The 16,364-nt window shown below is 50.9% G+C and overlaps 1 protein-coding gene across 6 annotated transcripts in view; it reads right to left on the minus strand.

The window, feature by feature from the left end:
- ING5 (inhibitor of growth family member 5) overlaps positions 1-16,364 on the minus strand; it is a 29,236-nt gene that overhangs the window by 12,161 nt on the left and 711 nt on the right. For 2 of the 6 annotated variants that reach the window (XM_008252391.5, XM_070069899.2), the window contains exons 2-5: positions 15,110-15,181; positions 10,705-10,871; positions 8,294-8,405; positions 8,050-8,143 (exon numbers count right to left, since the gene is read on the minus strand). In XM_008252391.5, coding sequence (XP_008250613.2) covers positions 8,050-8,143; positions 8,294-8,405; positions 10,705-10,871; positions 15,110-15,181 — 445 coding nt within the window. Of the gene's footprint in view, positions 1-5,986; positions 6,215-7,425; positions 7,724-8,049; positions 8,144-8,293; positions 8,406-10,704; positions 10,872-15,109; positions 15,182-16,364 lie in introns of those variants that run through there. The other 4 variants (XM_089328777.1, XM_089328776.1, XM_070069898.2 and 1 more) reach the window with 4 other exon arrangements.

Genomic DNA, 16,364 nt, shown 5'->3' on the forward strand with positions numbered 1-16,364 from the left:
CTGACTGAACCTGCAGAGGTAAGGGTCACAACAAAGGCAACACAGCTGTGAGCCTCGGTGTTCACTGTCCAACCTGAGAGGAAAAGCGTTTCGCAACAAGCATAAGTGAGCCTGCCAAGGATCAGGCTCACAGACAAGTAATTAAACGGACTGAAAACTACAAATATGAAAAGAGACTCAACACTCAATAAACAAAGAAAATAAAATGTAGATATGCAACAACCACTAATACAGCCCAGTAGCAGCAGAACCACCAACCATGAAAAGGATGGAAAACATGGCACCTGAGACAAATAAAAATCCATCAATAGAAACAGACCTGGAAATGACAATGATAGAATGAAAAAAAAAAACAGGATGAGCCAGCGCTGTGGCGCAGTAGGTTAATCCTCCGCCTGCAGCGCTGGCATCCCATATGGGTGCCGGTTCGAGTCCCAGCTGCTCCACTTCCAGTCCAGCTCTCTGAGGTGGCCTGGGAAAGCAGTGAAAGATGACCCAAGTCCTTGGACCCTGCACCCACGTGGGAGACCAGAAGGAAGTGCCTGGCTGCTGGCTTCAGATCAGCTCAGCTCCAGCTGTTGCGGTCATTTGGAGAGTGAACTGACAGAAGGAAGACCTTTCACTCTGTCTCTCCCTCTCACTATCTGTAACTCTAACTCTCAAATAAAATCTTGAAAAAAAAAAAAAAAAAGGATGAAAAAAGAATTGTGCGTTTTTGAGAAGCAGACAGAGAGAACTCCTATTTGCTAGTTCATCTCTAAATCACTCACAACAACCCTGGCTGAGCTGAACATAGGAGCCAGGAACTCCAACCAGGTATCTCACATAGGTGACAGAGACCTAAGTACTTGAGCCATCAGCCGCTGCCTCCTACGGTCTGCATTTTCAGGAGCAGAGCTGAGAACTGAACCCAAGCACTCCAAGGTGGAACACAGGCATCTTAACCACTAGGCCAAACAACCACTATGACAGGGTTTTTTAAAAGCAAATTATAGGGGCCCACACCATGGTGCAGTAGGTTAATTCTCTGCCTGCGGCGCCAGCATCCCACATCGGCACCGGTTCTAGTCCTGGCTGCTCCTCTTCCAATCCAGCTCTCTGCTGTGGCCTGGGAAAGCAGTAGAAGATGGCCCAAGTCCTTGGGCCCTTGCACTCACGTGGGAGACCTGGAAGAAGCGCCTGGCTCCTGGCTTCAGATTGGGTCAGCTCCGGCCATTGCAGCCATTTGGGGAGTAAACCAACGGAAGGAAGACCTCTCTCTCTGTCTCTACCTCTCTCTGTAACTCTTTCAAATAAAGAAAATAAATCTTTAAAAATAAGATTAAATTTGACACTGCAATAGAATATGCTTAAATATGAAAGTGACTACTCAAACCAAGGCATAGAGAGAAAAAAACTGATAAAAAGAAAAAAAAAAAAAAAAAAAAACCGGCCGGCGCCGCGGTTCAATAGGCTAATCCTCCACCTTGCGGCGCCGGCACACTGGGTTCTAGTCCCGGTCGGGGTGCTGGATTCTGTCCCGGTTGCCCCTCTTCCAGGCCAGCTCTCTGCCGTGGCCCGGGAAGGCAGTGGAGGATGGCCCAAGTGCTTGGGCCCTGCACCCCATGGGAGACCAGGAGAAGCACCTGGCTCCTGCCATCGGATCAGCGCGGTGTGCTGGCCGCAGCGGCCATTGGAGGGTGAAGCAACGGCAAAAGGAAGACCTTTCTGTCTCTCTCTCTCACTGTCCACTCTGCCTGTCAAAAAAAAAAAAAAAAAAAAAAAAAAAAGAACAGCCTCAGAGTAAATTATTAAGCTAACACATGGGCAACAGGAGTCCCTAAGAAGGAGAGCAGAAAATAGATCTGAAGAACTAGCTAAGATTTTCCCAACAGTTCAGAGAGGCTTACCAAGGCCCAAGCAGTGTAGCAACAAATGAAATCAAGGCACACCACAATCCAGATGCCAACAAGTAGCAATGAAGAGAAAGAAAAAGAAAAAAAAAATCCATTGATACCAAGAGCGACGATAACTAATCACAATCAACGTTAAGACAAAACAGTATCTTCAGTGACATAAAGAAACCAAAGGTCAACCTAAAATTCTATATACAGCAAAAAATATCCTGCAAAAATACATGTGAAATGAAGATATTTTCAGGAAAACAAAAGCTGAGAGTTTGTCCCCATCAGACCAGTGCTGTGGTCACAGGAAGTCCCTCAGGCAGAGGAGAAATGACACCAGACAGAAAGGTAACAAACATAGGCAGGGGTAGGGGACATCCAGCCCGTGGGCCAAAAAAGGCCCGTGAAATCATTTGGTCTGGCCCTGCCAAGGCAACCACAGACAGGACTCAAAATCCAGTATATCTATAGCAGACTAATTTTTAGGTTGGTCATTTTGTATGGCCCGCCAATGATGTTATAAATATCCAAATGGCCCCTGGCAGAAAAACTGTTCCCGAACCCTAACACAGAGAAACACAGGCCACCAGAAATGCTAGACCCGTTGGGGACTCTGCAGTGAGAACTCAGTCACCACGTGGTACACAGAGCTCTTGGGCTTACTCCTCCTCTGAAATTCTGTGTACTTTGGCTAACATCTCGCACCCCTACCCTCTGCCTGTCCAGCTTCTGCTACCTGCCATTCTACTCGCTATTTTGGTAAATTCAGCTTTTTCAGATTCCACAAATAATCAGATTTTAAAATATATTTAAGCGGGCCGGCGCCGCAGCTCACTAGGCTAATCCTCCACCTTGTGGCGCCGGCACACCGCGTTCTAGTCCCGGTCGGGGCGCCAGATTCTGTCCCAGTTGCCCCTCTTCCAGGCCAGTTCTCTGCTGTGGCCAGGGAGTACAGTGGAGGATGGCCCAAGTACTTGGGCCCTGCACCCCATGGGAGACCAGCATAAGTACCTGGCTCCTGCCATCGGATCAGCGCGGTGCGCCGGCCGCGGTGGCCATTGGAGGGTGAACCAACGGCAAAAGGAAGACCTTTCTCTCTCTCTCTCTCACTGTCCACTCTGCCTGTCAAATATATATATATATATATATATATATATATATATATATATATATTTAAGCAATCAATGGTCTACACCTAAAATAATAAAACACATTGTGAGGTCTGAGCCAGGGACTGTGGTGTAGCAGTCTAAGTCACCACTTGCAATACTCACATCCCATACTGCAGTGCCAGCTGGAGTCCTGGCTACTCTGCATCTGACCCACCTTCCTGTTAATGGAGAACCTAGGAAGCAGCAGGTGATGGCTCAAGTACTTGGGCCTCTGCCATCTGTGTGAAAGACCCGGATGGAGCTCCTGGCTTCTGGATTGAGTCTGGCCCAACCCTGGCTGTTGTGAGCATTTGGGAAGTGAACCAGCACACAGAAGATAGCTTGCTCTTTTTCTCTATATATGTGTCTCTCCCTTCACTTTACCTTTCAACTAGATAAAAAAAAAATTTTTTTAAATATATCGAAGATGGAATTGGGTAGCATTTGAAATTCATCCTAGTAAGGTAATGAAGCAATGTACACACTAGAACAACCCTTAAGACACAAAACAAAGAAATACAGCTATGAAGACAACAGTAGGAAAAAATGGCCTTCTGAAAAACAAACTTTGGTAATTCTAAAAGTCAGGAAAAGAAAAAAGAACAGATGGGACAAACAAAAATAACAGCAAGACAGTAAACCTGAATCCATCCCCAGAAGTGTTAACAAGGGTTTCAGACGCTGGCATCCCAGATCAGTGCACCCAGGTTCAATGCCCAGCTCTGGCTCCTATCTCCAGCTTCCCCTGGTGTAGACCCTGGGAGGCAGCAGTGATGGCCCAAATAACTGGATTCCTACCATCCACATGGGTGAACTACACTGAGTTCCCAGCTCCAAGTTTCAGCCTCAGAGCTCCAGTCATTAGGATCATACGAGGAGTGAGCCAGATCATCAGAGCACACGCATACACAGTCTCACTCTCTCAACCTAAATGTGACAGGTCCAATTACTGCAATGAATGGGTGGAGACAGTCAGACTAGATAAAAAACAGGACTCAACTATTTACTGCCTACACGAAACCAAGTACATACAAAACACAAACATATTAAAATAAAGAGGATAAAAAAATTAAGACATACAGTGCAAAAATTCATCACAAGACAGCTGGACAGCCCACATTAATACTAATATCAGACCACAGACACTTAAACATAGTATAAGGAATAAAGAGAGACACTTCATCATGATAAAGTAATTTAAAATTTAAAAAAACCCTGAATGTGTATGCACCGAATAACAGAGCTTCAAAATACACAGAAAGCAAAAACTGAAAACCAGACAGAAATGAAGGGAGAGCAGAGAAACCCATAACTAGGATTGGCGCTCTTAACGCTACTCTCTCAGTAATTGGCAGAGTGAATAACAACCACAGCACAAGGACACAGAAGACTTGAAAACACATCCAGCAATTCATGTCACTGATACACAGGCAAATACTACTCACCTCACTGTCATGAGGCAACACACCTCCAATACACACAACTACACACCTGACATGTGGGAACACACCCTCCACACACAGTCAGCTGCCACCTCACTGATACATGGGAACACACCTCCAACACCCAACCGCTCACCTCACGTCTTGTGGCAACACACCTACAACACACACTACCACCCACCTGACATGTGGGAATACTCCCTCTACACACAGTCAGCCACCCACCTGACACATGGGAACACACACACACACACACAGAGTCAACTGCTCACCTCACTGACACATGGGGACATACCTCCAACACACATAACCACTCAATGACATGTGGGAACACACCCTCCACAGTCAGCCACCCACCTCACTGACACATGGGAACTGCTCACAGTTCACACACAAAGTCAACTGCTCACCTCACTGACATGCAAAAACACACCTACAACACACACAACCACCTACCTGACATGTGGGAACACACCCTCCACACAGTCAGCCACTCACCTCACTGACACACAGGACAACACACACAGCCAACCGCTCACCTCACCGACACACGGGAACATACCACCAACAGAGTCAACCGCTCACCTCACCGACATGCAAAAACACACCTCCAACAAACATGGTCAGCTACCTACTACCTCACAGACACATGGGAACACACCTCCAACATACAGTGAGCTACTTGTCTCTCTGACATGCAGAAACACACCTCCAACAGACATATCACTGTAAGTGCACACAGAACATTCAGAAGGACAAAGGATACATTGGGCCATAGTGTGAATCTCAACCGAGTTTACAGAATTTCAATTATAAAATTTTCTCTGGCCACAACAGAATTAAACTACAAATTAAAAGAAATTTTATCTTGAAAATCCCAAATTATTTGTGAATTGAGACACACACTTCTATTAAGTTTTAGATCAAGAAAATTCGTGAAAAAAATTTTAAATGGTAGAATAAAATGAAAACAATTGTATCAAAATTTGTGAATACAACTCAAACAGTACTTAGAAAAAGAAAGGTATAAAAATCCAATAATCCAAGTTGCTTCCATCTTAAAACTAAAGAAAAAGAAAAGTGAATCCAAGTCATGGAGACGGAAAGACACAATAATAAAGCAGAAGTAAATTCAAATAGAAAACAACGGTCAATGAAACTAAAGGCTAGTTCTTGGAAAAGATCAATACAAAATTTGACAAGTCAAAAATTACTAATAGCAAGACTAGGGCTCTCATTACAGACCCCACACATCAGAGCGACAATAACAATATTACAAAGACAAACTTTGCATGAAACATAAACTCCCTGAGAGGCACAGGTTACCTACTGCTGACTCAGGAAGAAACAGAAAACCTTTTAAACACTTCCATAACTTAACAAACTGTATACTTACAGATGAGAACTTCTTAGTGTAAACTAACAAAGTTAACTTAAAACATTAAAAAAAAAAAACCGTAAGAGATCACGTAGGAAATAAACTGTAAAGAAACAAGAGGAAAATACACACTACGGAAGTCTGGATCATGTTTATTTGGGGGCAAAGACTGTGTTTTGTTTTTTCTGAGGGGGGAGGCAAGAGAGACAGGGAATGGGGTAGAGCTCCTTTCTTCTGGTTCACTCCCCTAACACCTGGAACAGCCAGGACGAGGCTGGGGCCAACGCTGGGTGCGGGGAACTCGATGCGGGTCTCCCCCGAGGGTGGCAGGGACCCTCCAGGGGAAGCATCAGTAGGAAGCTGGAATCAGGAGTCAGAGCCAAGATCTGAATACACACATTCCAAAATGGGACGCTGACATCTCCACCAGCATCCAGCCAGCCAGGCAAAGTGCCAGTCCCAGCTACGGTTCTGACACACAGAAGGGTCTCTGGCAGCAAAGTCAGTCACTGGAGGGGACAGTCGTGAGGCTGACCACTGTACAGTAATTCTTTGTAAACAGCTTTGCTTTGTGAGGTTTTCTCTGTGTATTACTTTACAATCCAAAAGTGTTATGTTTTAAAATTTTTTTTTTTTTTTTTTAAGACTTACTCACTGATTTGAAAGGCAGAGTGACAGGAGAGACAATGTTCCATTTGCTGGTTCATTCCCCAAACGCCTACAACAGTCAGGGCTGGGCCAGGCTAAAGCCAGGAGCCCAGAGCTCCAATCCGGGTCTCCCACGTGAGTGGCAGGGACACAAGCACTTGGACCATCTTCCACAGCCTTCCCAGGCACATTAGCAGGAAGCTGGGTCGGAAGCAGAGCAGTCAGGAGTCAAACTGGCCCTGTGATATGGGATGCAGACATCCCAAATAGGAGTTTAATCCACTGTGCTGCAAGGCCCACTCCTTGGAAGTCTAAACACTGGTTTCAAAAACCTCGACTACCCCTTTGTCAAGAACTCGAGAGAATCACGCCCACAGAAGCCACAGGCAGGTGATCATTCCCCTCAGTCTAAGCACCGCCTCCAGGAAGCAGTGCCACAAGACCTGTAGGGGAGGATGTCAGCGGGAGAATGCTCAAAAAAAATACCTTGAAGAAGTTCAAGTTAAATGCCACATATATTTAATAGGCCGGCGCCACGGCTCACTAGGCTAATCCTCCGCCTTGCGGCGCCGACACACCGGGTTCTAGTCCCGGTTGGGGCGCCGGATTCTGTCCCGGTTGCCCCTCTTCCAGGCCAGCTCTCTGCTGTGGCCAGCGAGTGCAGTGGAGGATGGCCCAGGTGCTTGGGCCCTGCACCCCATGGGAGACCAGGAGAAGCACCTGGCTCCTGGCTCCTGGCTCCTGCCATCGGATCAGTGCGGTGCGCCGGCCGCAGCGCGCCGGCCGCGGCGGCCGCGGCGGCCATTGGAGGGTGAACCAACGGCAAAAGGAAGACCTTTCTCTCTGTCTCTCTCTCTCACTGTCCACTCTGCCTGTCAAAAAAAAAAAAAAAAATGCCACATATATTTAATAAACACAAACAATTTAACAATGAACATATGCAAAATATATATTTATATATAAAATAACCAACAGATAAATAAAAATCTAGCTAGTTAGAAGGCGACTTAGATTGCTCTCTGTCAACAAACACTTAATATGTGCTCATCACCTGGGTGGCAGCACACACAGTGGCTAAGAGCAGGTCCTGGGCTAAGAGTGCAGTGTGCAAACCCAGCTCCACCACACAGCGGCTCTCAGACCTGGGGCAGGCTCTCTGTGCTACTGGGAGTCACCAGGTACCGGCAACCCTCGGAGGTGCTGCAGGTTCGGTCCCGACCACTGCAAAAAAGTGAATGTCGCCGTAAAGCGAGTCACACAGTTCGTGTCCCAGTCTACAGGGCTGTTGGCACTACACTGCCGTCTCGAAGTATAAGACAGCATCATGTCTAACAACCGTGCATACTGAATCAAAAAATACTGCTAAAAATACTTTATTGATAAAATATGCTATGATTGAGCTGCTGGAAAAACAGCACCGATAGACTTTGCAGACTCCGAGTGCCACCAAGCTCGCTCTGCAAAATCGGGGCAACTGCCCTGCGAGGCCCCCGCGAGGCCCCCGCCACCCTTCCTACGCCTCTCCTGCAAAGGGAGACGCCTCTTACCCTCCTTTGTGCTTCTTCTTCTTGGGAGTGTCTTCTTCCGAGGTCCTCCTGCCACGGCCCCGGGAGCCTCTCTTTTCTTTCTGACCCCGACCTTCTGAAAACAACAAGGACCCCAATTACTTTCACAGAATCCACTAAAGTGAGATTTGCTGTAACGATCCTAAAGCACTCATTACACAGAATCCTTCAAGGGTCCATAGTGACCATAGTAAAATGAAAAATGAAGAAAAACGAACAGACTTGCTTTTTAACCCCCGTCCCGCAGAGCTCTCGAAGTCGCTGCCCTCCATCTTGTCCTTCAGGTCTGCTTCAAAGCGTGCCAGGTCCGCGTCCAGCCGTCGGATGTGCTTGTCCACCTGCGAGAGGAGCTCCAAGCCTTATGCACAGCACACCCATGGTGCTCACCAACGCACAAGGAGCCCCATGGGGTGGGGGAGACTCTTCCAGGCCTCTGAGTTGTCAACTAAAAACAGCTCTGCTGGACAAGGCCCACTGTCTCCAAGTTCACACAAGGGTCTTTTTCCTGCACAGCTGCACACCTCAACAGAATAAATCCCAACTGGGGAAAAAGCATGAGTGCAGGCAATGATGAGAAGCAGGCGTGAAAGGCAATGGGGGAAGGGGTGGCGCAGCAGATGCTGAGCCCTGATCTAAAATTCCGAAGAACAGAAAACCAAAACGAGAAAAGAAAACAAAGACTTCACACTTCAGGTACAGAAGCCCAGAGAGACATGATGAGTACTGTATTGCTTCTGGAGGGGAAGCTCCTGCTGACCACTTAGAAGGCTTGACTCGGGTACCGGACCACAGCCCACGGGCACAGCCCCGCCTGCTCACACAGCAGGGACAAAGTGGGACTGACTCGGGTACCAGACCACAGCACACGGGCACAGCCCCGCCTGCTCACACAGCAGGGACAAAGTGGGACTGACTCGGGTACCGGACCACAGCACACGGGCACAGCCCCGCCTGCTCACACAGCAAGGACAAAGTGAGACTGACCAGGGCACTGGACCACAGCAGACGGGCACAGCCCCGCCTGCTCACACAGCAAGGACAAAGTGAGACTGACCAGGGCACTGGACCACAGCACACGGGCACAGCCCTGCCTGCTCACACAGCAGGGACAAAGTGGGACTGACTCGGGTACCGGACCACAGCACACGGGCACAGCCCCACCTGCTCAGACAGCAGGGACAAAATGGGACTGACTCGAACATCGGACCACAGCACACGGGCACAGCCCCGCCTTCTCTGCTCACTCAACAGGGAGAAAGTGAGACTGTCCAGGGCACTGGACCACAGCACACGGGCACAGCCCCGCCTGCTCTGCTCACTCAACAGGGAGAAAGTGAGACTGACCAGGGCACTGGACCACAGCATGTGGGCATAGCCCCGCCTGCTCACACAGCAGGGACAAAGTGAGACTGACCAGGGCACTGGACCACGGCACATGGGCACAGCCCCGCCTGCTCAGACAGCAGGGACAAAGCAGGACTGACCGGGGCACTGGACCACGGCACATGGGCACAGCCCCCCGCCTGCTCACACAGCAGGGACAAAGCAGGACTGACCGGGGCACTGGACCACGGCACATGGGCACAGCCCCACCTGCTCAGACAGCAGGGACAAAGTGGGACTGACTCGAACACTGGACCACAGCACACGGGCACAGCCCCGCCTGCTCTGCTCACTCAACAGGGAGAAAGTGAGACTGACCAGGGCACTGGACCACAGCACACGGGCACAGCCCCGCCTGCTTACACAACAGGGAGAAAGTGAGACTGACCAGGGCACTGGACCACAGCACACGGGCGCAGCCCCACCTGCTTACACAGCAGGGACAAAGTGGGACTGACCAGGGCACTGGACCACGGCACATGGGCACAGCCCCCCGCCTGCTCAGACAGCAGGGAGAAAGGGGACTGTCTCAGAGGCAACTGATCCAACCTAATTTTCCAGAAACCATTCTGCTCACTCGGCAGACTCAGCAGTTCAGGCATCAAAGCCCCACACAGAGGGAGTAAGCTCTACTTCTCGAGCATCCTGCAATCTTCTGGGCAACAGTGCAGCCACCAAATGAGCCCGGAGGGGACACAGGACTAGCGCAGACTCGACCTAGAGCTGACAGAACAAGAGCTGAAACATGGAAGAGGGGCCAGCGTGTGGCGCAGTGGGTGAAGCCACCACCTGAGGTGCCAGCATCCCATATGGGTACCGGTTTGAGTCCCAGCTGCTCCAATTCTCATCCAGCTCTCTGCTATGACCTGGGAAAGCAGTAGAAGATGGCTCAAGTCCTTGGGCCCCTGCACCCATGGGAGACCCAGAAGAAGCTCCTGGCTCCTGGCATTGGACTGGCCCAGCTGCGGCCATTGCGGCCATCTGGGGAGTGAACCAGCGGTTGAAAGACCTCTCTCTCTCTCTCTCTCTCTCTCTCTCTCTGCCTCTCTGTAATTCTGCCTTTCAAATAAATAAATAAATCTTTAAAATAAAATGGATATAAAAGAAATGTTCTCAAAATCAAATGAACAAATGAGACCAGCAGCCAGGACAACAGGGAGGTCCCAGGGAAGGACGCCCCATGTGTCCTCCCCTACGGTGCAATGCAGCCAAGCCAGACCCCCAGGTGGGCTGCGCCGCAGGCCTTCTGCTCACCATCTCATAGGTCTGCATGGCCAGCTGCACCTTGTCGTCGCTGTACTCCTTGCACTTGCTGTAGGCACTCTGGATCTTCTGCAGGTGCGCGACACGCTGGTCGGCAGACAGCGTCTTCACTGTGGAGATGTACTCTGCAGCCAGGATGTCAATCTCTGCCTTCTTATCTGAGGGAGAAACGGCCAAAGGTTGGCCCCGCCCACAGAGCCACCACAGGCACATGGGGAAGCTGGCCCCGCCCATGATGCCACCACAGGCGCAGGCCAGCAAAAAAGGCTATCAGGACCAAGTGTAGCCGAGAGGAAGACTGACCAGACCCCAGCTGCTGGCAGGAGTACAACCACCATGCACAAAACACCTGGTACTGTGTGGGAGTGCAGGACGTGCCCAGGACAGACCAGTGTCTTATGGTGGCCTCTCTGACCCTAAGTACTCTGTCTGGATAATAAACTATGGGGTCACCCTACCTATGACCCAGCATGCAGATAACACCCTCAAGAAATACAAGTGCTTGGGCTTGGGGCCGGCGCCGTGGTTGACTTGGTTAATCCTCTGCCTGCAGCGCCGGCAACCCATATGGGTGCCAGGTTCTAGTTCCCGTTGCTCCTCTTCCAGTCTAGCTCTCTGTTGTGGCCTGGGAGATCAGTGGAGGACGGACCAAGTGCTTGGGCCCTGCACCCGCATGGAAGACCAGGAGGGGGCACCTGGTTCCAGATCGGCATAGCTCCGGCTGGAGCGGTCATTTAGGGGATGAACCAACGGAAGGAAGACCTTTCTCTCTGTCTCCCTCTCTCACTGTCTAACTCTGTCAAATAAAAAATAAAAATAAACAAATAAATAAATTTTTTAAAAAAGTGCTTGAGCTCCAGATTCAAAGGAGAAAACATCCATTAACAAGTGACAGTGAAGGATGCCTGCAGTGCCGCATCCCATTTGGGTGCCAGTTCAAGTCCCGGCTGCTCCACTTCCAATCCAGCTCTCAAGATGGCCCAGGTCCTTGGGCCCATGCACCCATGTGGGAGACCTAGAAGAATCTCCTGGCTTCGGACCAGAGCAGCTCTGGCCATTGCAGTCATCTGGGGAGTGAATCAGTGAATGGAAACCCCCCGTCCCTCTCTCTCTCTCTAACTCTGCCTTTCAAATAAATAAATCTTTAAAAAAAGAAAGGATGCGGTCTCACAACAGAATACGCTATGCAGCAAGAGCACAGACCACAGCTACACAGTATATTTTGTTTGCAACAAAATAAACTTGTTTTTTAATTCCATTTTTCTGTACTTTCTGAAGCACCTCACACTTCCTAAAAGACTTCCCTCTTACCTGGTAGGACACTGCACCCAAACGCAAACACAGCTATGTCAATCTTGCAAAACACAGGCCTGATGCAATATCAAGGCACAGCTCATGAACCTAAAACCTCGAAGATAAAGAGCATCCCCTGGGCTATGGTGTTGTGGGTGAAGTTGCCATCTGCAGTGCTGGCATCCCATTTGGGTGCCAGTTCGAGTCCTGGCTACCACACTTCCAAACCAGCTCTCTGTTGTGGCCTGGGAGGGAAGTAGAAGATGGCACAAGTCCTTGGGCCCCTGCACCCGTATGGGAGACTCCGGGTAGGCTCCTGGCTTCTGGCTTCGAATTGGCACAGCTCTGGCCATTGTGGACATCTGGGGAGTGAACCAGTGAATGGAAAACCTCTCTCTCTCTGCCTCTCTGTAGCCCTGCCTTTCAAATAAATAAATAAATAAATCTTTTAAAAAAGAGCATCCCCTTGGGGTCAGCGCTGTGGCGTAGCGGGTTAAAGCCCTGGCCTGAAGTGCCGGCATCCCATATGGGTGCCGGTTTGAGTCCTGGCTGCTCCTCTTCTGATCTAGCTCTCTGCTATGGCCTGAGAAAGCATGTAGAAGATGACCCAAGTCCTTGGGTCCCTACACCCGCGTGGGAGACCCAGAGGAGGCTCTTGGCTCCTGGCTTCAGATCAGCAGAGCTCTGGCCATTGCAGCCATCTGAGGAGTGAACTAGCAGATGGAAGACCCCTCTCTCCTCTCTGTCTCTGCCTCTCTCTGCAATTCTTTCAAATAAATAAAATAAATCTTAAAAAAAAAAAAAAAAAAAAAAAAAAAAAAAAAAGAGCATCCCCAAAGCTTCTGAACTGGGAGGAAAAAAAAAAAAGAAGATACAATAAATATGAGGGATTAAGAACACAAACAGTGGGCTGGTGCTGTGGCGCAGCGGGTAAACACCCTGGCCTGAAGCACCAGAATCCCATATGGGCACCAGTTCTAGTCACGGCTGCTCCGCTATGGCCTGGAAAGCAGTAGAGGATGGCCCAAGTCCTTGGGCCCCTGCACTAGCATGTGAGACCCAGAAGAAGCTCCTGGCTCCTGGCTTTAGATCAGCATAGCTCTGGCCGTTGCAGCCACTTGAGAAGTGAACCAGCAGATGGAAGACTCTCTCTCTCTCTGCCTCTGCTTCTCTCTTTCAAATAAATAAATAAACCTTAAAAAAAAAAAAAAAAGAAATGATCCTCTAGAATTATCAAGCTATCAATCAAATACAAGGTAAGAGGAGCAGGCCATCTGGCACGGTAGATAAATTACCGGCGCTGTGGCGCAGTAGGTTAATCCTCTGCCTGTGGCGCTGGCAACCCATATGGGTGCCAGTTCTAGTCCCGGCTGCTCCTCTTCACATCCAGCTCTCTGCTGTGGCCTGGGAAAGCAGGAGAAGATGGCCAAGTCCTTGGGCCCCTGCACTCGCATGTGAGACCTGGAAGAAGTGCCTGGCTCCCAGCTTTGGATCGGCGCAGCTCCGGCCGTTGCAGCCATTTGGGGAGTGAGCCAGCAGACAGAAGACCTTTCTCTCTGTCTCTCCCTCTCACTGTCTGTAACTCCACCTCTCAAATAAATAAAAAATCTTTTAAAAAAATTAGGCCGGCACCGCGGCTCACTAGGCTAATCCTCTACCTTGTGGCGCCGGCACACCGGGTTCTAGTCCCGGTCGGGGCGCCGGATTCTGTCCTGGTTGTCCCTCTTCCAGGCCAGCTCTCTGCTGTGGCCAGGGAGTGCAGTGGAGGATGGCCCAAGTACTTGGGCCCTGCACCCCATGGGAGACCAGGAAAAGCACCTGGCTCCTGCCATCGGATCAGCGCGGTGCGCCGGCCGCAGCGCGCCGGCCGCTGCGGCCATTGGAGGGTGAACCAACGGCAAAGGAAGACCTTTCTCTCTGTCTCTCTCTCTCACTGTCCACTCTGCCTGTCAAAAAATAAAAAAATAAATAAAACAAAAATAAAAATTACCACTTGGGTCACTCACCTGGATTTTATTTTTTTTAATATTTATTTATTTATGTGAGAAGTAGAGTTACAGAGAGAGGCAGAGACAGCAAGAGAGGTCTTCCACCACTGGTTCACCCTCCAGATGGCCGCAACGACCGGAGCTGAGCCGACCTGAAGCCAGGAGCCAAGAGCTTCTTCTGGGTCTCACACGCAAGTGCAGGGGCCAAAGGACTTGGGCCACCTTCTACTGCTTTCCCAGGCTATTGGGCCACAGCAGAGAGCTGGATCGGAAGAAGAGCAGCAGAGACTTGAACTGGTGCTCACATGGGATTCTAGCACCTCAGGCGGAGGTTTAGCCCACTCTGCCACAGCGCCAGCCCCCACCTGGTTCTGAGTTCTAGCGGCACTGCTGATTCCAACTCATGTGCTTCCCGGGAGGCAGCAGGTGATGACTCAAGTTCTTGGGTCCCCACCACCCATGCAGGAGACCTGGATGGAGGTCCTAACTCCTGTCTTTAGCCTGGCCCAGCCCTGGCTGTTGTGGGCATTTGAGGAGTGAACCAGCAGATGGAAGATCTTACTAACTCTCAAATACTTTTTTAAGAAACGTGAGGCTAGAAAGACCATGTTTCAGACACACAACACTGCAGGAAGCTTACCTTCCCAGGGGCCTTTCCTCAGAAAGCCGCCAGAGGCACCCAAACAAGGCAGCAGGTGAGAAAAGGGGGCATTCAAGATCCAGAGGCCAGGGCCTACGGTGCAGGGGTGAGTGAAGAGCCCTGGCAGGGCAGCAGCCCTGCAAGCAAGCAGGATAGGCCGTCCCCGGGAAGGCACAGGTGGCAGCAGCAGACAAGCGGGGGGCAGGAGCACACTGAGGCACTCCTGGGGGGGCGGGGTGGCACACACAGCAGTCGGCAAGTAGAGTCACTCCACAAGGGTCCCAGAGGCAGAGCAAGGCATGGCTCCGTTTACCAGCAGCTGCCCCGGAGGGTACACTGTCGCTGGCCTTTATTTATTTATTTATTTATTGGACAGGCAGAGGGGACAGTGAGAGAGAGAGAGACAGAGAGAAAGGTCTTCCCTTTTTTACCTTGGTACACCCCCTCTCCCTGACCACCAAGAGCCCGCACTCACCTTCTGTCCTCTGGTCCAGCTCCCGCATCAGCTGGAAGTTCCTCTGCAGCTCACAGGGGAGGTTCTCGATGCCTGGAACACACACAGGGAGTAGAGCACCTGGAGCAACGCAGGCCCCAAGGCTCCAGCCCGCTCTGCCCCATCAAATGAGCCTTAACCAGGGACGGGCGCCAAGCAGCTGGACAGGGAAGCTGGGGAGGACCTCAGAAGGGGCCCAGCGCAGGGCACAGGTCCCTGGGTCTCCTCTCCAAACCCCACCCTCCTCCCCACTCTGCACCAGCCCTGGAGAACCCGGTCCCTGCTCCCAAATCCAGCATACGGGTCAGTGCAGGATGGATGGACAATGGACAAGCAGTCTGCGTGCCTCAACACCGCTCTCACTGGCCACAGGGGCTACTAAGCCTCAGAGACATGGCCAGGCATGAGCAACTCAACTGAATTTTACCCAAGTGGCCCTGCTCCCCCATCCTCTGTAAGGTCACCTCGGGTCCAGGCCACAGCTCCTGCAGGGCCCCAGAGCTGCCAGGACCACCCGCTTAAAACTAAATCTAATCTCAGGACTGGTGCAGTAGACCAGCATCCACCTGTGGCCCCGGCATCCCATATGGGTGCCAGTTGGAGTCCTGGCTGCTCCACTTCCGATCCAGCTCCCTGCTGTGGCCTGGGAAAGCAGTGGAAGATGGCCCAAGTGCTTGGGCCCCTGCACCGCGTGAGACACAGAAGCTCCTGGCTCCTGGCTTTCGATCAGCTCAGCTCTGGCCATTGTGGCTATCTGGGGAGTGAACCAGTGGATGGAAGACCTCTCTCTGTGTAACTTTGACTCTCAAGTAAATAAGCAAATCTAAATAAATAAATACATAGGAAGATACATAAATAAATAAACCTAATCTCACAAACGAGCCTCCACGCTCGGGCCAGCCCTTCCCCAACCGGGGAGCCAGCACCCAGGCACGGCCAGCAGACAAGGGTAAACGAACACGACCCGGTGCCCCTTGGCGAGGCCCGGTAGCCTCCAGCTGAACCCTCCCTCACTTCCGGGGATCCTGAGCAGCCGGCCTGGGTGCTCCACGCGGCCTCTCCTGCACAGCCCAGTCCAGGCAGACCCCCCCAAGGGGCCACACGTGGACCCCCAAGGAGCAGGATGACTCTGAGCAAGGCCGGGGCCTCATCTCATTAGAACCATCCCCAGGGCTCGGGAGGACCCAGGGTCGTCCCTCAACACGCAGCACACAGCCCGCACCGCGGCCACGGAAGC

This window comes from Oryctolagus cuniculus, chromosome 3, assembly GCF_051225735.1.
Source record: "Oryctolagus cuniculus isolate XC-2025 breed Fujian yellow rabbit chromosome 3, ASM5122573v1, whole genome shotgun sequence".
Classification (NCBI taxonomy): domain Eukaryota; kingdom Metazoa; phylum Chordata; class Mammalia; order Lagomorpha; family Leporidae; genus Oryctolagus; species Oryctolagus cuniculus.